The sequence below is a fragment of the Blennius ocellaris genome (assembly GCF_963422515.1).
Source record: "Blennius ocellaris genome assembly, chromosome: 20".
NCBI classification, from domain to species: Eukaryota; Metazoa; Chordata; class Actinopteri; order Blenniiformes; family Blenniidae; genus Blennius; species Blennius ocellaris.
The window spans coordinates 19,722,293-19,749,976 of record NC_137669.1 but is presented as its reverse complement, the minus strand read 5'-3'; the positions used below and the strand labels follow the sequence as shown (position 1 = coordinate 19,749,976).

Genomic DNA, 27,684 nt, shown 5'->3' with positions numbered 1-27,684 from the left:
AGCATTATAAATGAGAGCAAATGAGATGTATCTCTTATCTACACATTTTACTTGACACTGTTCATTACACTGTGACATTAGTGCTGATCAATTGGTTAAAAAAAAAAAAGGGATCTACTTACAGTTCGGTGGGCATGTAGCTGCAACAAAATAGAAAAACAATGCTTTCAGTTGTGGGGCCATCCTATCGAATTACTAAATGTACTCATCTTACATTTTAATATTTCTTACGCTTGTGTCTCTCACCTATTACAGTATATTTTAACCATGATCATGCCATAGTCACACTGATAGCTGTTGTGATTTTGAAATAATGTAAGCAGCATGTTAGAATAAATGAGTAATCAAAAGTGTCCCACACTTTTCAGTACTTTACAAATCTTGTACGGTTTGCATGTCATGTGCTACCTTTCTTCTTTTTATAAACCATAACAGCTCCAAGACCCCCGATGACGACAATGAGAAGAACAACTGCAGCAATGATGGAAATGGTTGTGATAGATGATTTCACTGCACAAAACAAGACAAAAAAAATTATCAAAATTAAAGAACCTCTTGCGACACATCCCTCCATCTATTTACTATGGCCTAGGGTGTCTCTGACTGGAGATTGCTTGTTCTTCTTGTGCCTTTAGGGTTCATTGCTCCTAGGTGTGAGTGTGATGGGGATGGTTGTTCATCACTTTGTGATGTCCAGGTTGTAAGCTGCCCTTTGCTGAATGTCAGCAGGGATAAGCTCCAGAACCCAACAACCGACTCAACCAATGATGATCTTGATTGTGTTGAAAGATACACAGTAAATGGTGCATTATTTTGATAATTGTTATACGCAATTAGGAATCTGCCACATATACGCCATACATTTCAGCCATCATCAACAAAGAAAGGCCCCTGTCTAAATTTGGTAGAAGTGTAGAGGAAGAATAGATGATCATACAGGAATAAATCTATAAAGCTGGACAGAAAGAGCAGTATTGTGTAAAGTGCATTGTGTCTTTGTGATATCTGTCACACCTATCCTCAGTCTTACCATAGTTAGTCCTGATCGTAGCTTGGTCCAGTGTGGTAACGATAATGTCGTCTGTCCCAGGCAGTTGAAACACACAGTCATACCTCCCAAACTCTGAAGGGGCGACTGATGAAATATCCAGTTCAACGCTCAACTGGAAGGTCCCATCATGGTTCGGCAGGATCTCTCCATGATTCACACCCTCATGAATTTCTTCCCCATCTTTCCTCCAGAAAAGCAAAGCTGCACCAGGGTAGAAACCTGTAGCATGGCAGTTAACATGGGAGGTTGGAATCTTTTGGAGGAGAGACACTGAGGGAAGATCTGTAACAAAAGACACCCAGAATAAGATTAAAAATTAAAGAGACAAAATACAGTTCATTGATCCATGATTTGTATTGATTCAAATGTCAATTATTTTTATTAAACTCTAAACTATATTGGATCAAAAGACCCTTACCTTACCTATTCTTAGTAGAGACTGCTTCCCATAGTGGAGATTTTTCTTGAGGCAAGTAACACAAACCTGGTTGACAAAGTTTGCAGTGAAACTATTTGTATCTTTGTCTTTGTCCCACAAGTGTTTTGTCATGATGGACTGCGGCTTTGGGGCGACCCATGTTTGTGTCTTGAGGTCAAATGATATGAAGTCTTCCCCATCGTAACCAAACTGATGCAATCCATGGACTTCATCAGTTTTATCATCCCATTCACAGCTGGTCAGTCTTTGAAAAATGTGCACCATATCTGCAAAGAGAGAGAGAGAGAGAGAGAGAGAGAGAGAGAGAGAGAGAGAGAGAGAGAGAGAGAGAGAGAGAGAGAGAGAGAGAGAGAGAGAGAAAGAGAAAGAGAAAGAGAAAGTAAAACAAATCTCACCAGATAGTATTGCTGCTGTTGTTGCCCTTTTAACATAAAAAGTGAGGCCAAGTTTTAATACCAGTCTAACAGAAACCAATGATAGCTCTGTTTCTTCTTCTTTATTTTCAGTATTGCAAACAGTTAACAATATATTTTGGTGCCCTCATGAAATAGTAAATGATTGTTCAATTTAGCATAAACATACAGAAATAATTATGATTACGCATCATTCAAACACAATGACATTTCTGTATAACAGTTACTAGTTATCTTCGTACTTAGTATATTTTACATATTGGTGATTAGTCCTGTGCATTTATTGGAAAACGGAACAAGATGGAAAAACATACCATCAGTTTGGTTCATGCGTTTCTTCAGAAATTGAAATTCCTCATAAAATAACTTCTGGTGCATTGCACATTCCCCTGCATACCACTGCCAGTACTGTGGTTCCCCAGCTATAAGATACTCCATCCAGTCCTCTTTGGGTACTGCCGTCTGGAGTTCACTGTCGCAATATCCTGTGACAACATTATTTATTTGGATGACAGTAACAACGTCTGGGAAGCTTGGGAGTCCGGATGATGCAGTGAAAAAAACTTTCATGGAGTGTTTCACTGCAATAAAAACAACACATCAGTTTTACATTTGCATTAACCTTTGCTGCTTGACACTATTCAATATGGTATTTGAGAAGCCTTCAAAACAACAGCGCAGGCAGACCGGACCTATATTGTTATGTTAGTTGTAAGAAAGGCTGCACATTTATATGTGCTACATTAGTTTTTTTTTATTTTTTTTTTATAGTGAAACAAACTACAATAATGGAGCATAGAAAGAAACTTCAAATGTTGTCTTACATGATGAAGAAAAATGGCTGAAGAGCAGCAACAAAAAAAGCTTCATCTTCTCTTTGCTTCAAAATACAGATTGAGAGGGATTGCAGAGCCCAAGAGATTCAACTGAATCAGCAACTAGTGTTTCCTGGTTCCCCAATTTGTTTTGTTTTTTTCATGTATGTGAGGCGGGGCCATAGCTACAAGACAAGACAGTAAAAACAGTCTTATCACTGACTCATAATTACATTAAGATTAGAATGATAATTTCTCTTTCAAAAATTTTAAATCACTCCAAATGTTTGTGATGGTTTTCCCCCAAGGTGGATCTTTTCAAAGGATTTGTTATTAGATTTAGTTACACTCCACTGAAAGTTCCTCTGATATGCCTGCACTTGTCTTTCAAAGTCCAAAGCCCAGTGGCCGGTGGACGTTCCTAAATTATCCAAAGTAGGCAACACTTTCAAGTGTTATTTCAGGAACTTAACACAGCTGTTGTTAAGAGCAGACAAAAACGCAACTATTCAATAAAGCTTATAGTTTGTGCTTACTTGGATCACTCCAGACTATTTACTTGGGTTAAGCAGCAGTGTTTCAAAATGCCACTGACTTTGTGAGTCTCTCCTCTCTCCACCAACTTTGTGCAAGAAAAAAACACAGATCAAAGAAAATGTCAAACATGTTGGGAACGTAAGTAGCGCCACCTACTGTCAACATTTATAAACATCATGCTTTGCTTCTGGGAAAATAATAATCCTAAAATCTAACTACACACGGGGTTTTCAATCTGACTTGCACAGAGGATCATATAAACAAGTGTCGGTGTGGTTTCTGTTTAGATATTAGATACTTCCCCCAAATAATAATATGGGAATGGGGTTGTTAATGCAACTCTTATCTTCACAGCAAACTTATAAAACAATTTCACCGCATGGTATAGTTTTGAAATGTTTTGAATTGATTTGCTCGTTGCAGTTATAGCAAAGCATGATACGCTTTCCTTTTTGTCAATGCAAAATAGAATAGGGTTTGGAAATATTAAAGTTATATGATATTATATTAGTTTACCAAAGGTGCCTGTCGTTGCTTCATCCGGCTTCACATCCTGCACCAGTGCAATTTAAACGCCGACTCTGATCTCGCGATAATTCGAGTGACCGCTCCCCCTCCTTGCAAATCCCGATAAGTCTTTGGCCCACTTTTTATATTAAACTGATGCGGATTTATCACAGGATAAGATGCCACCGCACTTCTAAAGTGATAAAATTCGACACAAGAAGTGACGACGAGGTGGAACACCGCGGAGGTAAAACTTTGAATGGAGCGAGTTCTCGCGAGATTTCACGCAGCGCGTCCAACTTGTGTAAATGCCACGTCTTATTCGCAGAGAGCAGCAGCATCAAACGTAGTCACTAATAACAGTTTCTCTCTCAAGAGTTCTCCTGGTGTCCAAGAGTCGGCGATCCTCGACGCTGTCCGGTGAGGCTGAAATCACTGTTTTTTCCTCCTTATCTTCGGCTCAGCCGGCGTTTGTTGTGCTGCGTGGAGGTGATAGCAGGACTGGGTATTAGCTCGTAGCTACAAAGCTAGCAGGCTGTCTGGACTTGTATTGTTTATGTTTGATGACCAGCTTTTAAGGTTTGCTGTGAGATTAAACGTGATGCTTTTAACAAGAGAGTCCATCAGATTATCCGCTTTGCATGCAGCCAATGGCAAACAATCACACCAAAAAAACCAGACGAGATGAGGAGTGAGCTGACAGACTCACTGTTATACATTGCTTACAATGTTGTACCATGTAAGTTACATACGTTAAACACATTCCATTGAGGTAAAAATCACATGAATGCAACGAAAGTAGAAAGTATTGCACGGCCGTGACTTGCAGCTTATATATTGATGTATCAGTGATCAACTTTCTTCTCAGTTTGATTGGCTCATGCCCCTAAGATTATGTGGATTTCTCGGAAATGTATTGATCAGATGCATCGAGCACCTCGTCCCCGTTTCAAATCAGCCTGTCACATTAATCCATCCTTTGGTTTCATTTGCTGATACCAAACATCCTCAGTAAGAAGTCACTGGCCCCAGCAAGTTGTCTCCAGTTCCACCTCGTGGACTTCAACCTGTTTCCAGGCCAGCCAACAGCTGGAGTCTCTCCTGTGGGTCCTGGGTTTTGCCTGGCACACTTCCAACTGCAGGCATCTTTAATCACGAACCCAAACAAACCTCGATGGCCTTTCTTCAATGTAGAGGATCAGTGGCTTCACTTTGAATTCCTCCTGTATGTCCCATCGGGCATCCTGACAAGAACACGTAGTATTGCAGCAGCTTCCTTTGACTTTCACTTTCAGTCCATTCACTAATTACATTTAATGAATATGTAATCATAGGGCTTTGATTGTGTGCTCAGCTACCTATTCCCCATAACAGTCCTGTACAGTCACTACAGCTTCTTATTTAATATAAAAGAAGACATGGACTCTTTAGATTGCCATTTGCACAAGTACCAAAAAAAGTGCACAGTCAATATACAACAGATTGATTAAAGTTCACTAAAACTGGGGGAGCAGCTTCTGGAGTAGCCATTTCTATGATCATGATTCAGGAGACTGCTGTGGCAGCCCTTTGGTACATTTTCTTGTGAAATTCTGGTGGTTGAGCTTCTATTTGAAAAGCAAGACAATTCTTGACTATTTTCACAACTAAGTCAGGTGATCATAATTGTCATATTAACCATATTCAAATTGAGTATCCATTGGATTTACTACAAATCACCATATTACTGAGATTATTTGCAGACTTTTCAGCCACACATCAATAGTCAATGATGATGAATTGAAGACTGTCTATATATGATGTATGATCCAACAAGACATGTCGAAATTTATGAAATAGCTGAGAGTGAACATGTAAACAAGTTTATTGATTCATTTGTGGAAGGCCAACTGAGGCTGGAGGTGTTTTTATTTATTGTGTCTTCTTCACTTTCCTCTTTGTCAGCAGATAATATGGGCTGTTTACGTGTGCTGGTGCTGACGCTGGCCACATCCACAGTACTGCTCTTTGCGTCTCAATCAGCCTCCGCCCACAGCCATTCCCATGGCGACCATGGACATGGCCACCATCACCATGGCCATCATCACCATGGCCACCAACACCACGGTCACTCCCACGGCGAAGATGAGGACCACGATCAGGTGAAGATGTTCCACGGGGCGAGCAAGTGGAGCGCCGAGGCCAACCTGCCTCAGGAAGAGGAGGACCATCACGACCACGGGCACGCCCACGACCACGACCACGGGCACGCCCACGACCACGGGCACGCCCACTCCCACGACCACGGGCACGCTCATCAAGAGGATTTCGCCCGAGTGCACAAGGAGGAAAGTGGACATGGACACTCGCATGGGGGCGAGAGAGTGAAGCGGGAGACGGAGAAAGAGAAGAGAGACACGGTGGAGCTCTGGACACAGGTGAGCTCATGAGAGCGATGGTGGAAGCATGTTTGAAGGGTTTTTTTCAAAATAGTTGTGGGAGAAAAGGGAAGGAGATGCAGTGTAACCGGATGCAGCTGCTCATTGGGTTGCTTTGGTTTACACTGGAGTGAGTTTTAACAGTACAGTTTTGTGTTGCTAATTCATTGGATTTTAAGCAAAAACTAGCAGGTTTGTCCAACACATAAGAAGATGTGTCCACAACATAAGCTTTTTTAAATTTTCTTTTTTAAATACAACCTCAAAGTTGTGTTTTTGGGGTTTTATGTGTGAATTAAGTTTTGAGTCTGAGAAGTTACAAGAGTCACATTTTTCTTTAATTTTGATCCACCAAATCCAGATGCATTGAATACATTCCATTAGAATTTTTATACTTGGATCGGTTTCAGCTTTGTGTGTGATGCAATGGACAGATATTTTACTTCTGTCGCTCTTCTTTCTACTTAATTAACTTTGTAATTTCATCACTTCCGATTCTTCAGGGTTTTTTGACGCTGATGTTCTTCTGTAATCAAGCTGTAGTCGGCAAACGTGCTTGACACCCACAGGTTCATTATGACTAGCTTTGCTTTTTATTCTTACCTGGCAGCAGTTACTCCTCCTGCAAAGTCATTTCCTATTGTGCTGATGAGTTTTCACATTCTGCCCTTGAGCGTGGGTGACAGTCTTGCTGTGACATCTCCTTTCAACGACTTCACCCTTGTGGAAAAACAAATTTGCTTCCGTGGTCGTCCGCAGGCTATCGGAGCCACCCTGCTGATCAGCGCGGCTCCGTTCCTCATCCTGTTCCTGATCCCAGTTCAGTCCAACAGCGACCAGCACCAGAACCTGCTCAAGGTGCTGCTGAGCTTCGCCTCGGGTGGACTGCTGGGAGACGCTTTCCTGCACCTCATCCCACATGCGCTGGGTAGGTTGTAGGTAATTTGTGACGTGGTTTCTTTGTAGAGGAAGTTGAGGGAAAAAATAGTGAGTTTCAACTTGTGTACAAGCTTTTTTTTTTTTTTTTTTTACGTTTGAGAGAATACGCAAATTGAACCCATCCAGGACAGCTGTGATGATTAATCTTCAACAAAATACGTCAAACTGCAGCATTGTTTCCCACTGAGTCAGTTGTAATTTGCTACAGTGCTTCTGAAGGCCATCCTGTTGTGTGTTTGCTTTAGTTTAGTCTTTATTTCAGGCCGGGATTTACATGTCACACCAGTGTGGCTTTTATACATTTTTTGTTCTTATTGTTTGTAACAATATGAACATAGTGTGGTTTAGTTCTGCCCATATTTTTCTTAAATCTGGAGGTTTGAGGAACAACTAAATGCTGAGTTTTTCCTTCTTCGTATTTAATCTTGTATTCTGTTTTTTTGGGCCCAGAGCCCCACTCTCACCACGGCGATGAGGATCACGGACACTCGCATGCAAGTGAGGACCACGGCCATTCTCACGGTATGGATTTATTTTTATTCTCAATGTTTATGTTGAAGCATATCGTAATCTGACCTTGGAGAGTTGAGACAATATTTTTTGTGGTTGTTTTTGTTTTGTAATTAAAGGGAACATCCAATGGCTGATGATTGTTACTAAAATGACCCATATACGTTTCAAGATTTTTAGATAAAAAAAAATTCTGTTACTTCAAAAGTGTCAAAATAAGGAAATGTGAAAAAATCATTTTCTTCAAATCATCTGCAAGCTAAAGAACACCAGACATTTTTAAAGAAAAGTTTGTGATAAATGGTGACAGATGGCACATTTTGGGTGTCAAAAAAGACCTTTCGTGTATTTTAAACCACGTCTTCAAAGTTGCAGCAGTTTAGGCGAGTCCAACTTTGGAAAAGTGACTTCAGCTTGTAAAGATTCTTTTATTTCCTCATCACAATTTGATGCCCTCAAACTTGATTGAGCACGTCGATTACGATCCGTTGCGCAGGAGCTGCTCACGGCCACATGATGTCGGTGGGTCTCTGGGTCCTCGGCGGGATCATCGCCTTCCTGGTTGTAGAAAAATTTGTGCGCCTGCTGAAAGGAGGACATTCTCACGGACACTCGCACGGTACGAGGAAAAATGCTTGTGTCCTGGTTTTTAAAAAAAATTTCCCCCCCTTTTTCAATTTAGAACGTTTGCCTGCAACGTGTGTTTTTCTGTGAATAACTCAAAGTGCAGAAGTTGTAGCACTTTGTGAACTTTGTGTTGGACATTTTCAGCCGCGACGAAGGAAAAGGACAGTGATGGAGAGGAAGAGAAGGAAAAGAAGAAAGAAGGAAAAGATGCGAAAGTGTCAAAGAAAGAGAAAAAGAGCACAGGTAACCGGAACGCTGCAAACTGAACCTTGTTTAGCTTTGAATGACAAGTTTCCTGCTCGAACAAAACTGGAAGCACAGAGTTACGTCTGACTCGACTTAAAGATATTTGTTAAGACGTATAGAAATTGATTTGTCTTTTCTTTACTCTTAAATGTTGCACATGTAATCTGTCATGGGTAATATTGTGACAAATTTTATTTAGAATGTAAAGAACCTTTCTGTTTTTACTGGGAATATGTAGTGCTGCTGTCGGCTTCAAGTTAATGGTGTTCAGGCATTTAAGCGACGTAAATACGATTTGGATATTTTCAAACTCCGGACACGTCTGGTCATCGCTTATTGTTTGACCTCGGAAATGTTATGCTCTTTTTAACCCTGCAACAATCTGAGGGATAATTTGAACTGACCTCAGTTGGAACGCCTGACATGTATGAAGTGGTTATGTTTTCAACGGTGTTAATCAATAAACAAGGGAGAGGCTCTGGCTTAGGTTCAACTCTGGGTTTTGGCGCACAGCATCTTAGAATACCACGTCAATCAAATTTACATTAATTGCGGATTAAACTTCGAAACGGTGTGTGTTTATCCTCTGAACTGGAAAGTACAGCAACGGGTTGTCGTGGTTACAAGAAAAGGCTTCTCACCCGTGGCTGTTATTTAATTTTGTTTCGTCTGCTCTGTCCACAAACTCAGACATCAAGGTGTCCGGTTACCTGAACCTGGCCGCTGACTTCACTCACAATTTCACCGATGGCCTGGCGATCGGAGCGTCGTTCCTGGTCGGCCCGGCGGTCGGCGGCGTCACGACCCTCACCATCCTGCTGCACGAGGTTCCACATGAGATTGGAGACTTTGCCATCCTCGTCCAGTCCGGCTGCACCAAGAAGAAGGTAAACGGAGGGAAGATTTTAGCATTAAAAGTTTAAAACAAACCGGTACTTTGTAATGATAAAGTTGTCAGGTTGAGCTGCGCGGATCCTTTTAATCTTGTTTCCTGATATTTCTTAAAAACACGACGAGACCCAAAATCGGCACATTTCTCAACTTTGCCCTCGTCGGTTGTGCTTCAGGCCATGTGTCTCCAGCTGCTGACCGCCCTGGGCGCCCTGGCCGGCACGGCCTGCTCGCTGCTGGCCGAAGGCGTCGGCGCCGCCGCCACCGCCTGGATCTTGCCCTTCACGGCCGGGGGTTTTGTTTACATCGCCACCGTGACGGTGCTCCCCGAGCTGCTGGCGGGCCGCTGCAGCTTCGGCCAGTCGTTGATGGAGATCCTGGCCTTGCTGTTCGGCGTGGGCATGATGGTGCTGATCGCCGAGTACGAGTGAGACGCTGCAGGACGGACAGACGCTTGTCGCGGCGGACGGAGAGGACAAGGGCACAGAGACGGGGACGGTCAAAAGGTTTAAAACGGTGGCGTCTTTCTTGTTTTTAGCAGTTGTGTTTTGGACGAATGCCACCGATTGCTTGAAGATGGATGAGTTTTGTTAGCTGTTTTTTTTTTTTTTTTTTTAGTATTTTATGCGCACATTGTGTTACTATTTGTTTTTGTAAGGCACCCAATGTGGAGATGTTTTATTGAAGGTGGAGAAGGAAACCTCGGTCCAATAGGAGATGGCATCCTTCTGCAACCTGATCGCAAGATTCATGCACCGCTTAAGCACGACACAGACCCGTCCACCCGGCAGTTTGCTTCTTCCCGAAGTGGCTCTAATCAAATCCTTTTTTCCAGAAATGTCACCAAATTGCCCACGACTTGACCGGCTGCCCCTCAGATCTACATTTCAGAGACGCGTCAGTGGAAGAGGAGAGAAGCTGAGGGTCTGGTTCCGACGTGTGTTTAAGTCTCGAGATATTGAATGTTAATATTTTTTACATTCCTCAAACATAAATGTGGCTTCTACACATGTTCAAAGTGAAATATTTTGTCTCGAATTATGAAACGTGTCTGGTAATTGCTTTTTTTTTTTTTTTTTTTTTTGAAAAGAAATGTTTTAACGTTCCTATCCGAACTGTATATTTTTGTTTTCTCCAACCGATGAATGCAAAAGAAATAAACACTTGCAGTTGTGTTGAACATCCCAAATAAAACTGAACTATTTTCAAATCGATGGCTGCTTACTGGAAATAAAAAAACGTTCAAATCGGATTAACCTGCAGCTGTATGCAAGTCATGCAAATGTTTGAAATCGGGTTTTTTTCTCAGAATATGAGCTGCTTTGCATATGTGATGTCTTATAATGTAGGCGCTTGATATTAAAAAGCCAATAAGAGATTATAAGTGTTGGGGTGAGAGAGCACCCCAGGCTTCTGTCACACGGGAAATGTGATAGCATGACGGTGTCAGCTTATGAACCTCTTTGTTTGGATAATTTCAAGGCTTCATTGAAGCACTAATATTATGTTGTTGTTGTTTTTTTTTTTTGAGAGACCTCGTCTATTTTTACTTTATGAATAAAAAAGCTTAATTCGGACTAATAAGACAATTTATATCCGCTTCAACTGAAGGAAAAGAAATGCTTTTTATCATTTACAACCACAAGAGAGCGTTAGAGGTCCTAGAAGTTAGAAACGGGTTAGAAATGCCTCTTAAGTTGCTGGAATGATCTCTGTGTTTTGCGTGTGTGTTTGTTTTTGTGTCGTTACTGGTAACTTCGGAGTTGCTTGCAGCTAAACGCCGGTGAACCGATGATCCCCGTGGTTTTAAAAGGGCAAAGTCACACTGAACCTGCTATTACACTACTTATCATACAGAGACAGGCAGGCGACACATGAACGATCTCATTCCTCTTTTAACGGGATGATCAGGAGTCCGACAACCATTTAGTACAATTTAGTTTTTTTAGTTTTTAGTTTTATTGTTAGGGGTGGGGTTACTACTCAGATTAATGGGAACACATGAATGAATCTTTATTTCAAACATACAAACATACGAAAGAATAAAATAATTTGTTTTATTCATCTCAATGTTTCTTTTTTCATGTTTGTATGTTTTAACCATAAAAAAAATACAAATATCGTGTTTGTTCAAAATAAAAATAAAAATAATTGTGTAAGCTTAATTGCAGTGTTTAAAAATAAAGTGACGTTAAAAGCTCAATGAGTCTGCCCACACAAATTTTGAGCATCAATTCCTACATTCCTTCTTCAGGTCAAATGTGTTGGATGCTTCACAGGTTTCATTGCATTTACGCAAATAAACCCTCTCGTCGCGCCTCTAATCTGAGTTTCACATTAATATGCCGTCAGATTCCCAGCGACGTTCTAATGGCATTCGTAAAACACGTAATAGGTTTTGAAATGACGCCCTTTGATGAAGCCCATCATTAACTTTTAATGGCAATTGAAAGAAGAAGGCGAGCCGATGGCACTAATTACTCCCCTCCTCTCGCAAGAATTTGGAAGAGAGCCTATAAAAAATAACATTTACCTGGAAACGACTTATTGGAATGACTCTGCAGTTCTATCTAAATATTTTTTTTAATATAAAAAAGAGATTTGGAAACTACTTAATAAAGATTATGATTTTTTGTCTCAAACAGTGGGATTTGAGTCTTGAACATGTGAATCAGCGTGAAATAAGCATTATTCCAAACTGAGGAAAGTCAATCAACACATACAAAAACCGGAAATAAGATGACGTAGTTAAAACATTTAAAAGTATGAAGATTTCTAACCTGATTTAAGAACGAAAACAAGATTAAAAAAACAAACAAAACAGCATCTTTTCCAGGTAATTGCTAGAATGGATAGGTTGGGCTCTTGTAATGGAACAGCTGGAATGGATAGAAAAAGTTCCAAACATTGATTGAAAAAACAAAAAACAAAACAAACAAAACAAACGTTTTTATTGTGTTTTTATTGTGAGGTCTGTCTTTACAGATTTACCGGAGATAAATTTTACTTTCTGAAAACTATATACAAAATGAGAGAGAAACCTTTTTTTCCCCTTCACATGCTGTTACCAGCTGATCACATCAAAGGTGCCAGTCTTCACTTTTGAACTTATCTAAACTGTGTAAACCGCATTTAGTCTGCAGCCACATATACATACATACACGTATATATTTATTCTTCTTTTACTTTGGTGCAGCATTATTTTGGCACATGCTACACTCTGCGATACACATCTGGGAGGGTGTGGAGTTTCAATTAAGACATTATGACATGCCCAGTGAGTCAAGTGCCGCTCTTTCAAAGCATTACATTTAACCAGAGCAAATCAGTCTGCCACAATCACCATGGAGGAGAAGGAGGACACACACATGCCCAAGTAAGTGTGACTTTAACAGAAAATTCATTTTAGATCTACATGCATATACTAAAAATAGAATTGTGTTTCATTAAGACAGCTCCATCTATATCCGTTATCAATTAGTCTTAATATAATGTAAAAACTCTGATATAAAAATAGATGATTTGTTGAACTGAATTTTATTTTCTGTACATGGGTTGTGTATTTCAATTATTGACATGTTTCAAATTCTTTTTTCATTTCTTTTCATTTGTGTTTGTATTTTGTTTTACTGTTTTATTTATTTATTTAATTATGTGTATACGAAATAAAAAAAAATCCACCACCGAGAATACCGGGGATAGGAAAGAGAAATTGGTTTTCTATTAGGATTTAGTGGTTCACCTGACTGGACGCTCAGAAAGACGATCACGAGGCATTAATGGTCAGTGTAGAAAGTGGGACATCTGTTCTTTCGGAAATGAAAACCGCTATAACTTGCTTGGTGGTGGAATTCGAAATTAATCTAAACCTTTGAAACAGAACATGTATCGCCATTCTGCTAAATAAAAGAAAAAAAAAAGAAATGCAAATTGACAAGGCTGCTATATTTAATGAAGCGATCAGGTCAACCAGAACGGAGAGTCCAACCGCCACACAAACTCAGCCACAGAAGCTTAGATTTCCCCAGATAATCCCAAAATCATGTTTTTGGGCTGTGGGATGTGCGCGGAAAAAACACGCACGCACAAAGGAGATTTTTTTCCCCTGTAAGGCAGGAGCGATAACCATTGAATGGTAAGAAAATGAGCCATTATAATGTTCTAATGACTCAGGTTAATTAAAGGCCCTTTAACAATGGTCACATTGGAAATGGGTGCGCTCCGTACGCATGTCCGAGCGCACCCTCCGGCACACTGCGCCACGATGGAGCCAGTCCACTGGCGCACTTACGCACCAAACCTATGCTGGAAACGCAAGCGTTCAAATTATCGGTGACTCGGAATACAGCTGTAATTTGAAGTGTTCGTCAGAGGAGGGCAGGGCAGCGGCGAGAGAGAATTTCTAGCTCTAATCTTGTGAACCATACCCGAAGAGTTCTTATGGTGCAGGCTAGTGAAACTGATTCAAATGTTTCACTGAAGCTAAATAAATAGCCCACACAAAGTTAGAGTTTCCAAAAGGGCTGGACTGGGACATTAAAAAAAAAAAAAAAAGCACCTCATGTTCTTCCATCAATCTGAAATATTACGCCTCAAATTAATAGAGAACATCTTCCAATCTATAAATAATATAGTCTTGGTCTTAAAGGAAAGCACAACTACACAAGTTAGATTGATATTTTGATCAAAATTTGTCATTTTGTCACTGTGAATTGATCTAATCTCAACTTTATTTAAAGATAACTTTAAAAACATCCACAGCAGGAATAAAGTCATGTACACAAACAGACGTGAGCACCTAATAGCACAACACAAAAAGAGAATAAATAGGATAGGTGAGAAAGTCAACATTTTCATTCCTGCCTGAATTGTTTGGTCAATTCTGATCAATATATAGATATACAGTAAACCATGTTTTATAGCTCTATACTTATGTGTCTCCAACACTCAATATGTCTCAGATTAAATATAAAGAAGAGCATTTTAAATGCAGGTATAGTAAAACAAATTATAATGAAAAAATCGTAATTCTATTATTTCTATTGTGTTTTATTGACATTTTTTTTAAATACAATAAATAAATTGTGTTAAAAAATGGCACCTGACCACCAGATTTCCTTGCTGCTGTCTGTACCCTGAAGTTCTGTGGTAGCTCCACTGAGGAGGAACATTTAATACTTGAAAAAGAAAATACCACTGTCTGAATACCTGCGATTTCCTGCTTTCCTTCAGGAGGCCCTGGGACACCTGTCGAGAAGTCCCTGTGATTGACGACGAACAGACGCCATGGAAACTGCTCAAACTACTCAAGTTCATCTCTTTGATCGTCGTGGCTGTCTTTGTGTTTGGATTGGCATTGTGCAGCAAGGTTTGGTCCTTTTTTGACTCTAGACATTACTGTGAAACTCCCAGGAACTACAGCGAAAACATATTTTAGATGTAATAATTATACTTGGGGATAAACGTCTGCTCACTGTCTGTAGAACAACTCGCCTGAATAATCTTTTTTTTTTCACATTTCCAGGCATCTTTTCTCCTGCTGATCACTTTTGCCAACGAAGGCACAAAAGTCCTTCCAGATGACCAAAGGCCTGTCGCGCTGCTGTGCATCGGCTGCACTCTCATCACATCCAGTGTGCTTTTATTGCTGAAAAGCTTCTGGAAAGCGTGTTACAAAAGTTCCAAATTTCCCAGAGCAAACACCGCTGCACTGGTAAGACAAGGAGCAACCCTTGTGAACTTTGCCTCAGGTTCTGTCGGGCATGCTACTGAACTGTACCGTTCTGCTTGTTTTCCCCCTTTCTTGTCAGATTTTGTTCATGGAGTTTCTGTCTGCAGCCGGTGCAGCAATCCTCACGATCGTTGCCATGCCTCACTTTGATATTGTGACCAACATCATGATACTGAACGGTGTGGGTATCCTCTCCGTGCTTCTGCAGGTGGTCGCTCAGTGCTACGCCAAAGAAAGGAACCGTTTCTTGGCGCCGTCCTTCACTGCCTTCGTGTTCATTCTTCTTGGCTACGTGCTGTTTGTTGCCATATACATCATAAAGGATCCCACCGACATCAGGATGGCTATTTGGGTGGGGCTGGCAGTTGGAGGCTCCTTTTTGTTGTCATTGAACTGGTGGGAAAATTACTTCCGACTGATTTGCGAGAGCAGCGACTCCGTCTTTCTGAAGAACGTGTGCCGAGACATGAAACATTGTGGGAACACGCTGCACATCCTCTCCAGCCTGCTCAGGATTGGAGTGACTGCCGCCGTCCTGGGAGCGTACGTGCCTCTGGCCCGAATGGACTGGGAGATAGTGACCACCATCCCAAGGCGCGAGACCCGAATCATAGCCATCACTGTGGGCGTGCAGCTGGTCTCCTCGGCACTCTGCTACTGGTTCTCCTTAATCGCTTGCAAGATGCACGCCCTGCGACGCTGCTTCATCCTGCCCTTGTACCTCGCCTCTCTGGCGGTCATGGCTCTGTTCATCATCCCCGTTTTCGTTTCCTATCAAGAGTACAGAATAAGCCTGAACGGGACCAGCGTCAATTTCACCGGCTACTGCCAGACAGTTGTGGACGGAAGGAACCGGAGCCTGACTGGCAGCGTGTTCCCTGATCTGGTCCTGGACGTCACGCACCCGCTGTGCTTCTTCGACTTTTCCAGGCTATTTGACATCGGCATGCTCACAGGTAATAACAGTCTTATGGTGCAATTTAGCAGCACTAACAACAATAATCTGTGTGCGAATGGTATACAGTGGTAGGTTAATGTTATGATATTAACAAGCACAACAACCAATTCAGTAGGTTTGGAACTTAAATACTTATTAAAACCACATTTCAGATCCATGAGTGGCAATTATAGGAAGAAGAAAGCTTTTAGTATCTCGGGGCCACTCCCAGCTCTCAGTGAGAGGAGCCAGGCTACACCCTGGACAGACTGCCAGTCTCATCATTACACCTGGAGACTAAATACAAGTGAATAAACTGCAGTATGCTCAAAACAAGTGTTTCTCTTCCCTCAGGTATGGCGGTGTCGTGGTGGATGGGCCTTGTGTTGGGCACCCTCCATCTCTGGTTCCTCAATGTGTATCGCATTCAGAGGACCCAAGACTTGTTCATCAGGAGGCTGTACGAAGGAGCTTTAATTGAACAGTCGTTGCTCCTCAACACACGATTTGACATCCAGACCGGACAAAGACGCAAGAAGTAAGCAAGGGGGAGATGTGCGCTGCAATGCATCTGTATTTTTGTTTATTAGGTGCTTCAAGGTTCAATTGTAAGTTAATTTGAATGTAAGTTTTGTAGTAGGCTCAGGTATAAACATGTAAATGTTGTCTTTTTTTAGGGTTAGGAAATTTGAAACACTGATGATATACCTGTGTTCAACCATGTGGCATGAGACTCCAGAGGAGATGATGAATATTGTTATCTCCATTTTTCGGTAAGTTACACGGGTTCAATCTGTAATTATTATTCTTATTCTTATTAATATATATATTTTTTTAATGCAAGTGACTGATTCTGAATGTACCTTTAAGTCTAGAGAGCTTTAGTTCAGGTACTTTTATATTTCGCGATTCACAGTTTAAGAACTCTGATATTCAGTTGAAGTAAAACAAAGTCTTTATTTCAGCCAGTTTGATTACCCTTCCATATAACCCCCTTCTTATATTCTCACACTGGGATTCACCACTTCACCTTGTTATGTTTGACTGACTGTTGCAGGCTGGATAAGTACAGATCAAAGAACCAGCCCAAAGTCAATGACTTCGTCTTTGAGGCCCACATTTACTTCGATGATGCATTCAGTGACGTTGAGGGGAGTCGGGAGCGTCACCTCAACGAATATGCAAAGAAACTGGTGGAAGTCATCACAGATGTTTATGGGTGAGTAACGCGTTAGAAATGACTGGCAGCCATGAAGTAGTATCAGATTATCTTAAGGTGTCTTACAGTGTTGGGACGTCCGCTAGCTTTAGGTGAGCCTGCACTCAGCCACTAGAGACCAAACGAGTCAACAGTAACTTTTGACACAAAACCATGAGTCTGCCTTGTTGTCGCTGTGCACGTTGTACGATTTACAAGCAATGCGCTCCATCGTTCTCTGTCATCAGCATCTTCATGAGTCTGGATGAAAAGCTGTTTATTAAAAAACAGCAGATCCCTGAACAGACAATCATCAGGACACCGTATGGAGGCCGCCTTATCGTCACCATGCCGGAGGGAAACTGCATCATTGTTCACTTTAAGGATAAAAACATCATCCGTCACAAGAAGAGATGGTCTCAGGTCAGAAACTCCAGACTTAAAGAGGCAGATTTATGTGTGCAGGACAATTTCTGTCCAGTTGACATTCTTGGTGTCATGGTATTGCAAAACACAGGAGTTAGGACTGTTATTTGTTTCATTCCTCAGGTGATGTATCTTTATTATCTTCTGGGCTGGAAACTCATGTCCAAATATTACGTACGGTGGAATCGCGGAGAGGACGAGAAGGGGCTCAGATCTGAAATTCAGGTGATTATACAGATAAATATTCTGACCAACTGGACATCCATGCATATGATTACGTATTGTGACATGGCAATAGTGCTCAAACCGGTCTCTCACTCCAGAAAGAGAAGCACAACACCTACATCCTTGTTTCGGACGGGGACACAGACTTTCAGCCCGCCTCTGTCATGCTGCTCATTGACCGCTTAAGAATGTATCCCAAAGTTGGAGCAGCATGCGGGAGGATCCACCCCACTGGCTCAGGTTGGCATCAATGATAAAAAAAAAAATGTTAGGAAATGTATACGTTGAGTGAATGTGCTGAATGGATTGTGAGAGAGGATCATAAATACAGTAAATTAGACAATCAGTGCAACACTGATGCTCAGCATAGATCATGGTTTGGAAATTCCCATGGGATTCAAGACCACATTTACATTCTCCATCACCCTTTTGAATTTCTTTAAATACTTTTTGATTAATGTAAAAGGCACAACAAGAACGACGGCTTAGTTCTCTATCAGCTTTCTTTCTGCTACTAGGATCAGAAATAGCATTACATTATTCTTCGACATACAGCATGTCATATTGCTCATCCCTTCCTATTCAGTAGCGGCTGACACTTAGTAATATGCACATATTAAATGTGATGTCGTGCCCAATTATATGAGATTCATGTCACACCTTATAGAACTGCTAAAACTAGTCTGTGAAAGGCATTAATGTGGGGAGTATTTTTACTGATGTTCCCATTCCTTTCTGCATCTCCTGTAGGTCCTGCCGTTTGGTTCCAGAAGTTTGAGTACGCAATCAGTCACTGGCTTCAGAAGACGGCTGAGCATGTGTTTGGGTGCGTGCTCTGCAGCCCCGGTTGCTTCAGTCTTTTTAGGGCTGAGGCACTGATGGACGACAACGTGATGAAGACATACTCCACCCCGTCCGTGCAGGCCAGCCACTACGTCCAGTACGACCAAGGTAAAAAAAAACTACAATGTCTCATATTCACACTCACAAATGGTCGACCTGTGATTGTACGACTCCGTTTCTCCTGATAACTCCTTCTTTTCTCTTGCTTTATATTTTCTGCCATGTCATTTTGATCTACAGTCTTGGCAGGAAACGTCCCATGGTGACAGCTTTGTTCTGACTCCTCAGTCGGCAGGAAATTATAAAAAAGAAATCTATTTTCCGTGCAGGTGAAGACCGCTGGCTGTGTACTCTATTACTGAAGCAGGGGTGGAGAGTAGAGTACAACGCGGCGTCTGACGCTTACACCAATGCACCAATGGACTTCAAAGAACTCTACAACCAGGTGAGAAACATCCGTTGCCACACAGAAAATCCCAGTTAAATCTAATTATTTGCTTCCGATGTTTGATCAACAAATGTTGATCTAAATGAGTATAAGATGTCACTGGCTATACATTAAATCAGCGCCATGTTTTTCTGTTTCACCTCTTCAGCGCAGAAGATGGGGACCGTCCACACTGGCCAACATTGCAGACCTGCTGGGCTCCTCCACCAGTATTTCCATGAAGAACACGTCCATGTCCAAAGCCTACATGTTCTACCAGCTCTTCACCCTAATCTCCGTCATCGTGTCGCCTGCCACCATTTGCCTTCTGATTGCAAGCAAGTGCCTCTTTTTACATTTGAGGGCAATTTGTATGCGCCCGGGAATCTTGCAAATAAAGTTTGCATTGAAGTATCCAAATGTCAAATTCTTTGTTTAAAGGGAAAAGCAAGATGTAAAAACGACCGTCTGTTTTCCTCTGCAGGTAGTTTGAGATTCATTTTGGACATCAGTGGCTCAGGAGCACTGATCTTAGCTGTAATACCGCCTTCTGTCTACCTGGGCCTTTGCTTCAAGCTGAAGTCAGACACTCAGATCACTGTTGCAGCAGTCCTGAGTATCATTTATGCCTTCCTTATGTTGGTGGTGATCATGTCCATTATCGGTAGGTTATATTCAAACAGTTATACCTTCATGCATACCTCTCTATTATTGAAATGTAGTCCATTATTTTCACTTAATGCTGCTTTAATTATGAAACTTGTTGTTTTTTCCTCCATTAGGGGCAATGGTGCAGGACCAAACGATTCTCACACCCAGCAGCATTTTCATCGTCTCGATGGCCATCATTTACATAATCACCGCCATAATGCACCCTCAGGAATTCACGCTGCTGTTCTACAGCCTGATGTACATCATCAGCATCCCTAGTGCCTACCTCCTGCTCATCATATACTCCATGGTCAACATGAACAACGTTTCTTGGGGCACCAGAGAGACAAAACCTGTCACTGAAGCACCTGTAACATCAAAAATGACAGCACAGAAAGGTAGGAAGCGACACTCCACTGCCACGCCATTCACAGAGCAGGACATGACTTGTATTATTGATTGTCCTGTCCTGACTGTACTAACTGGTGCTGATTTGAACCCCGACAGCCAAAAATGCCTTCCAGCGGTTCCTCGCGTGGGCTAAATGTTGCAAATGTTCAAGTAAGTCTTATAAAGCTGGGCAGGCGAACCGGAGCAAAATCTCAGAGCCAGCAGAAGCAGCAGAGCCAGAAGCCGGACCCCAAAACACTATTGTGGAAGATGCAATGTTCTCAGAGCCGGAACTAGAGTGAGTTTTGATTAATGAGAAACAATGTCAAACAAATACTGTGAGCATAAGATTGCACCTCAAATTTTTTTGAAATTTTTTTTTTTTTGCAGGCAAGACTTTGACAATAATTCTCAAAGTAAGTTGAGAGAAAAAGAGAAAATAATCTGACTGCACACTGTTATGGTGTTTTCCTATCTAATAAAGTTCTGTCTTTTTCCAGACTGGGTCATTCACTTAAAGAACCTGTCCAGGGACATGGAACTTCAGGAGGACTACCTCGATGAGGTTTGTCTTTCGTATTACCCGAGGCTGCATTATTTCAACATTTTCTTATTCAGCGTTTTTTTTTAAACATCCATTCTTACAGTTTTTTTTCCTTTGGTCAATGGAAGTGCTCTTGTGTCTCCCATCAGGAGGAGACGAGTTTTTGGCTAGACTTACAGGAGAAGTACCTGAAGCCTCTGCCCTATGATGAAAAGAGGCTGAAGAAGACCGCAGATGAACTGAAAGACTTGAGGAACAAGGTCGGTGTGAAGGAGCTGAGGGATTTTAGTGCCTTGTTGTGGCTCCTGTCAATTCATGTTATCTTTCTCAAAATGCACAGATCACCTTTGTCTTCTTCTTCGCCAATTCGTTGTGGCTGGTCGCGGCTTTCACCCTTCAAACCTTCGAAAGAAATCTGTCCATTCAGATTCCAATTGTGGACTTCAATCTGGAGTTTACTGGCCGCAACATTGTGATCGATCCCATTGCCTTGTTGTTCATTTTGGGATTTGCACTGTCTGTTGTGATTCAGTTTTTGGCCATGTTATACCACAGGTGAGCGCTTCTTTTTCTCCACAATGTTTTGTACTCCTGATATTTGTTTGAAAAACTCTTTTAACACATTTTGCTTGTGTTCACCCAGAGTTACCACACTAGTCCATTATGTGGCTTTCCTGGACACCGAACCCAAAGAGCAGAAAATGAAGATAGAACCAAAATACCAGCCAGGCAAAAAGGTATGACCGATAAACTCTATCAGCATTAATAATGTGTGATGGGTCCCACCTCAACTTAAAGCTAGAGTCTAATCCTAGGAACAGGCATAAAGACAACAAACGGTCTGCTACATAAGGCCTTTAGAAGTTTTTTTTTGTTTGTTTTCCTATTTGTTTATCACAATAAGTAAGCAGGCTTTGAAAATCTGACCTCTTTGTAATGTATAATTATTTTGTTTTACCTCTTGTGTTAAGCTGTGCTTGCTGCCAGCTGCACCTTCACTAACAAATGGTTGTGTCACCATTAGCTCAAGGTGCAGTTGCAATTTTGTGTTAACAGAATGTACTCAGTCAATTTGAATGTCATCTCCTCCCAGGACGACGCCGTCTCCAACGCAGATTCGAGCTACAGCTCCCAGTTGTCCAGTGAGTTTGACGACAGCGACGACGACGAACTGTACATCAGAGGAAGTGACGGAGGAACTTCTGTGTAAACACAAACCAACAATGTTCGTGCACTTTGAAGTATCCATTATATGTGACATTTTTACCCAAACTCCTTAGATTATGTGCATTTTTTTTATCACTTGCACATGGTTAAGCAGTTAAAAAATAAGGAATCATTATAGCCAACCTTCCAGTTTATTTAAAAAAAATGTCTTGGTGTGTTCATAAATGTTGTTAATCTGAAATGTATTATTAATATTGCGTAGTATATATATACACACTGACTGTGAGCTATTTTAGTAATTTATCATATTTATCTTTTCTTGTAAATTTGTTTCTGTTCTATATAAGCTGATTAGATGAAGTGAATTCGACACAAGATATTATTTTTTTGAATGCAGTTTTTCTTTAAACAATGAGTTTACGCTTTAAGACACCTCCTTTTCACCTCTCATTACCTTAAAATCATATCTCAGTGCAATAAATGACCATCATATGTATTTTATTTAAAGTGAAAAAAAACATGTAAAAATGTAATTATCAACAAGTGCAGGAGGACCATGACAACTATTGTTAGGCTCAGATGCAATTCCTTTATGATATTTTAGCTCTGATGAAGAAAGTTGTCTGTGATCCTTTTGTGCTTCAAATATGCCAAATAAAAATGTTGAAGCTGGCTTAGCGTTTTTTTCTTCTTCATGAGGTGAATGTGAGCTGAAGTCTGTTGCAGGTGAGACTCGGCCAGTCAGATTTACAAATGTATGAAGCTAGCAGCCTTATTATTGAATTGATAACTCCTCTTCAATAAAAAATAAAGGGGATCCATTTATCCGACAAGGGGCACAAGTCACCTTCATGTTGGTTAATCACAAACCAGCGAGACTAAATATCTTATTCACACAGAGTACATTAAATAGCCTATGCTACCCATTCTATGTAAATTCAGTCCTCATAACAGATTATTTTGCTGAGAAACAATCATGAACTAAAGACACATGCTCAGTCTGGAGTTACCATGAAGTAGCATTCACTTTTCAGCAATATTACACAATATCCATAACATTGGCTTTCACGATGACTCAGTTTTCTCGAGGTTTCCTTTATGAAGGACCCAAGAAATGAACCATCCCATCTAACTACTGACTGCAAGATCCATCTGTGTTCAACATGAAAGCTCTAAACGCACCGTCACCACTGCTGCTCTGCAGAAGCCTGATCGCTTCAGGCACATCATCACAAAGACTGGCTATGGATTCAATTGGGGATGAATAAAATACTGCAGGGATTACATAGCTGTATGCCAAGAATGAGCGAGAAATCGATTCACTGATACATTTTGTGTCAGTCTTGTTCTTTTCTTACTTTGGTTTGATATCTAAAGGTGGATTAGTCTTCTTTTAAAGACAATAAAAAAATGCTGCATCCCTTTGATTACTGTTCTGAATCTTCATATTTTCATAATGTCTGTTCTGCCAATGACCCATGAACAGAGGACGATTCAATAGGCCACACACAGAGGACATGGAGAACACAGACAAACTGGTAACAACACACCAAACAGAAGCCCATTTTATAGCGCTGTCACCAGGTGAAGACAATCATCCAATCAGGCACATCAGGGCAGGAAACAGCAATCAGAGACGAGGAGAGGAAATCAAGCCGAATGACACCAGAGACTGCGTGAAATGCAGAGATGAGATGAGATGAGAATGTCTGCAAATGAAAGAAAATGGGAGTCAAAGATACGGTGCCAGCAGGCAGCACACAATCAACTGTTCTTACGATCTAGTGTTGAAAACAGCCCAATTCTTTTAATGGCAAACGACACAGACAAGATCAGATTTTCACTTTTCACCCCCATATATTTCACAACATGACTAAGTCAGTGTTTTTTAAGGTCTACAGTTCATTCCGTTTAAATTAGCACAAATTGTTTTGGAGAAACACATTTCTAATACAGGACATAATAAAGATTCATATCAAGACGGAAAAAAGATAAGTTTACCATACACCAAACCAGAGAATTCTAAAAACAAAAAGAGAGAGAAAGAGAAAAATGTGCAACTCTCCCTCAATATATATTTTTTCCTACAATTTCAGAATTATGGCTTTCTTTTTAGAATTCCGGCTTTTTTTTTAGTCAAGAGTGGGAACGCCTGCGTCGGCCATCATGAACTTTCACTGTCAGTTCCAGCTGGCTCACACAACACAATCATTTGCTTATGATTTATAGTGTAGCAACCACAACAATAGCCCAATGCTGACATAACTAATCCACCTTCTGTTCTTCTGAATGTAAAAACAACCACATTTATGATGACTCAAAAGCATTTTGCTCAGCCTCAGGTTATTCTTGTCTGGAAGCTTGATGTTGAATACTGACAGTGGCCCGCAAAAGGCTATCTCTTGAGATTTAAGTCCCAATTCGGCGAAAAAAAAGTCAATATAAACGTTTGTAACAGTTCTTCTTTTCTTTTTTCTTTTTTTTTTAAGTGGCCCTCATTTTCTTCTATAATCCTACTATTAATTCCCGACAGAAATCCTGTCAAAAAAAATCCAGTGGTTCCAAAACTAAGACAAGTGTGGGACTGCTATAGTGACAGAATTATTTGAGCTTGCATGTGGAGCTGGGTTTTGCATAGACAAATTTGTGTGTGTGTGTGTGTGTGTGTAAAACTCGATTTACAAATGCTCTTACCTCTTACAGTGTAACTCGGCAAAATGGCCCACAAGCCTGAGAGAATGAGCCTTCCACTTTTGGTTGAGAGTCAAAAAACACCAGTGTCACAGATTAATCATGCATCATAATAGAAGAGCAACAAAATCCACTTTGGAGGCAATCTGAGGTGGAGGTGACGACATAAATGTTCATAGGATTTTGTAGACACGTACATTACATACACACAAATTAGAGTATGTAACTCGTCTTGCTCACATGTGAATCTGTGCATAGATCTGAGCACGCCAGCACAAATCACCGTACAAACTGAAATATCACTACACATGCTCGTATCCTCCACACGCTTCCCATAAACATCCTACAATAAAAGTGAAGAATAAAAAGCCAATTTAGCTCATTTATACTTGAGTATCTGTACAAAAACGCAAGGCATTATGGTCAAGTGTTACTGTGTAGAGCTGTTCATTGAAAATGTGACTTGATTGTATTTTTGAATTATTTATTCATTTCGAGCTTAAAAACCTCAGAGTTATACAACAGCTATCATTGGTGTTCTTGTTCTTGCACAATGCGCCATAATCACCGCAAATATGTGGCATCGCATATAAGACAAATGAGGACAGGACACAATAGTTGTCCTGACTCTCCTGACAACTTAAATCTTTGCAGTTACACTAATCTCTGGATAGACAAAGCAAAATATGCCCACATATATGATTTTGTAGGTGTGTGTGTGTTTAATGATGGTTGTGGTAGGTATTAACATGACCCGAAAAAGGAGTGGCGCTGTCGCAGGAAAACAAAGTTCTATGAGCTTTAATCTGTTTGTCATGCCTTGTGCTTGTGTTTTCTGTCTCCTTATCTATTCACAATGGCAAAATGTATTTGTGACATTTCAAGAGACTGTACAGAGCCAATCACTTTAACCAAGGTTGGAATTGGTTCATTATTGTTTATGGTTTAAGATCCAAATACATTCGGGTTCAAACAATATAACAAAACAAAACAAAACACTGTAACCAAAATCTAACCAGGAAAACTTGGACCAGTAAGTTTTACATTATCTTAAAATTTTAAAATGAAATTACTGCAAAAACATGTTTCCCGACCTTAATGAACTAAGTTGACCTCCACTGAGATACTGAGATGATCCCCTTTGTTCTGCTCATCAACCTTGTCAAGATGACGTGACTTAAAGGCGATTAAAGAACTTCTTTAGTGTTTGTTTTTGGTTTTTTTTAAATCATAGCGTGTGTGCTACATGGGAAACTATCAGCAAGATTAACTGTTGTCAGGTTCACATGCGATGATTTGAAGTCGCCACACCAAAACCTTCGGGACAATTTCATGTCACCCGAGGTCTTTACAGATTTAAAAAGATTTAGCTGGTTGATGCAGGCTTGTCACGTTTCATAACAGCAGGTTGTCTCATCTCCTTTAATTCACCGCAGGACTGAATCCGTGTTTGTTTTCGCAGCTGACCTGTTCGAGGAGTATTCTGCCTCTGCTGAGACTCACTCACGATCGACTCCGGCGCCACCTCGAGCTTGATAGAGCACCACAGGCAATATGATCTGAAGTGCTGTTTTATTGAAGAATAAAGGCTTTTCCCTGGATAAAAGAAAATGTTCTATGATATCTCTATACGTGCATGAGTTGTGTGTCAAACAAGCTGGAACGTCTCCCGAGTTTTTAATCTGCAACACAACCAGCCCATGGTTTCTCACAATGATTTTAAATGTTGATTTAACTTTGATCGGGATCATTCCTGATGGGTTTTGGTCCTGAGAATACAATAGTGTTTCTGGACTTGTTTGTCGACGCAAGCTGAAGTATGTCTTTGTGGATTTGGCAGTGCATGTGATGTGTGTTCCTGATGCCATCCACAAAATGAAAAACTGAATCCAATAGTGACGTCCAGCATTGAACCCTCATGCAGAAATATTTAAAATTCTATAAAGCTGGATCTTGTTTGCACCCACAGCAGGTGGAATTGGCTCCAGCCCCCGTGACCCGAAGGCCCCGTTTACACGACAACGTTCAAAGTGACAATACCTTGTGCGTTTAAAAAAAGCCGAGAGAACCCTTAGATTCGTATGGAGAGCTGACAAATTAGATGCTATCAGGGGTGAGTCTAAATTATAAAACTAACAATATGGACGATAAAACCAGAGTATGGACTGGGAGGAACGCCATGCTTGTTACTCGCACATGAGCAGAAGAGCTGTTTACCACGGTGGTAGTTTGCTTCTTACACAGCTATTTTCTGACTTGCTGTTAACCGGTTGGTTATAAATGCTACGCGAGATGTCGTATATCTATGCTGTTAGTTTATGCTGACCCAACTTTTCAAAGTTAAGTACAAAAAATTAAAAGATGAATATGTTTCATACATATCATCCCAACCTTTTTTGAATTGGGGTTGTTAAAGTCATTATTAAATGTCTCTTCTCGCATTTCCACGTATTGTTTTTAAGAGTGTGGTCGAGAATAATGGCAAATGAGAAACTTAAACTGGTATATATAGTTTTCTTTAAAGATACTGGACAACGTGGTGATCGGTTATACAAATTTCAGCAAATGCTGCTTCATCACCTAAATGACTCAGATGACAATTTTTGATGATTGATTCTTTCAACGGCCGTTTTGGGTTTTTACTGTCAAGGTAATAATTGTCAGTTATCAGTCATTCGTCAAGACTATCTGTTCCAGGAGAAGGTGTGACCTTAATCTAAGAAGTCAGAGACATTTTATTTACATGAAGATGACTTACAGCTGAGTCAGTCTTGTCACGACATTGCCTTGATGCATCCTCATTGCAAATGCAGATGACAGGATGATGGGGAAGTTTTTCCACCTGAAACAGGAAACCAATTCGAAAAACTACAATACTGAACATTTAATTTAAAATGATGAGTAAGTTTCAGTAACACCTTAGTTTCAGTGACGTAAAATGTCACTGAAACTAAGGTGGCTAACAAATTCAAAAGTATGTTGTAGGTCTTTTTGTGTACTGAGGTGATATTTAGAAGAAAATAATCAAGAACAGCAAGAAGAACGAAATTAATGGATTTTAG

The 27,684-nt window shown here is 40.7% G+C and overlaps 4 protein-coding genes across 5 annotated transcripts; 3 read left to right on the top strand and 1 right to left on the bottom strand.

The window, feature by feature from the left end:
• Positions 1 to 397: 397 nt before the first annotated feature.
• Positions 398 to 1,754, bottom strand: LOC308144675 (major histocompatibility complex class I-related gene protein-like; the record flags this gene model as incomplete). Its single annotated transcript, XM_080515855.1, has 3 exons — positions 398 to 510; positions 1,031 to 1,333; positions 1,475 to 1,754. The coding sequence occupies 3 exons, from the start codon at positions 1,752 to 1,754 to the stop codon at positions 398 to 400; spliced, it is 696 nt and encodes a 231-aa protein (XP_080371981.1).
• Positions 1,755 to 4,075: 2,321 nt separating this feature from the next.
• Positions 4,076 to 10,475, top strand: slc39a7 (solute carrier family 39 member 7). 2 transcript variants are annotated; one of them, XM_080515747.1, is made up of 8 exons: positions 4,076 to 4,182; positions 5,707 to 6,179; positions 6,939 to 7,107; positions 7,569 to 7,640; positions 8,125 to 8,247; positions 8,400 to 8,498; positions 9,192 to 9,388; positions 9,569 to 10,475. In XM_080515747.1, exons 2-8 carry the CDS (start codon positions 5,715 to 5,717, stop codon positions 9,821 to 9,823), a joined length of 1,380 nt encoding a protein of 459 aa, XP_080371873.1. In that variant the 5' UTR covers positions 4,076 to 4,182; positions 5,707 to 5,714; the 3' UTR covers positions 9,824 to 10,475. The 2 variants fall into 2 exon arrangements, with proteins under 2 accessions (XP_080371873.1, XP_080371874.1); XM_080515748.1 differs by having other exon boundaries at positions 4,087 to 4,182; positions 5,710 to 6,179.
• Positions 10,476 to 12,736: 2,261 nt separating this feature from the next.
• LOC308144674 (chitin synthase chs-1-like) lies at positions 12,737 to 20,522 on the top strand (the record flags this gene model as incomplete). The annotated part of the gene is made up of 16 exons (XM_080515854.1): positions 12,737 to 12,768; positions 14,625 to 14,760; positions 14,917 to 15,105; positions 15,203 to 16,079; positions 16,415 to 16,598; positions 16,738 to 16,833; positions 17,118 to 17,279; positions 17,507 to 17,681; positions 17,808 to 17,909; positions 18,008 to 18,149; positions 18,660 to 18,860; positions 19,082 to 19,197; positions 19,349 to 19,521; positions 19,668 to 19,843; positions 19,962 to 20,228; positions 20,338 to 20,522. The coding sequence occupies 16 exons, from the start codon at positions 12,737 to 12,739 to the stop codon at positions 20,520 to 20,522; spliced, it is 3,213 nt and encodes a 1,070-aa protein (XP_080371980.1).
• Positions 20,523 to 20,600: 78 nt separating this feature from the next.
• On the top strand, positions 20,601 to 22,576 carry LOC308144597 (chitin synthase chs-2-like). Its single transcript, XM_080515753.1, has 6 exons — positions 20,601 to 20,636; positions 20,721 to 20,785; positions 20,914 to 21,024; positions 21,105 to 21,319; positions 21,408 to 21,501; positions 21,858 to 22,576. The coding sequence occupies exons 2-6, from the start codon at positions 20,756 to 20,758 to the stop codon at positions 21,972 to 21,974; spliced, it is 567 nt and encodes a 188-aa protein (XP_080371879.1). The 5' UTR covers positions 20,601 to 20,636; positions 20,721 to 20,755; the 3' UTR covers positions 21,975 to 22,576.
• The last annotated feature ends 5,108 nt before the right edge of the window (positions 22,577 to 27,684 follow it).

Bases quoted from the DNA above. Each gene is read 5' to 3' on its own strand.
- LOC308144597 (XM_080515753.1), top strand. From the start codon at position 20,756: ATGGAACTTCAGGAGGACTACCTCGATGAG. The intron at 20,786-20,913 runs GTTTGTCTTTCG...GTCTCCCATCAG, and splicing joins AGGAGGACTACCTCGATGAG to GAGGAGACGAGTTTTTGGCT. The intron at 21,025-21,104 runs GTCGGTGTGAAG...CAAAATGCACAG, and splicing joins TGAAAGACTTGAGGAACAAG to ATCACCTTTGTCTTCTTCTT.
- slc39a7 (XM_080515747.1), top strand. From the start codon at position 5,715: ATGGGCTGTTTACGTGTGCTGGTGCTGACGCTGGCCACATCCACAGTA. The intron at 8,248-8,399 runs GTACGAGGAAAA...GGACATTTTCAG, and splicing joins TTCTCACGGACACTCGCACG to CCGCGACGAAGGAAAAGGAC. The intron at 8,499-9,191 runs GTAACCGGAACG...CCACAAACTCAG, and splicing joins GAAAGAGAAAAAGAGCACAG to ACATCAAGGTGTCCGGTTAC.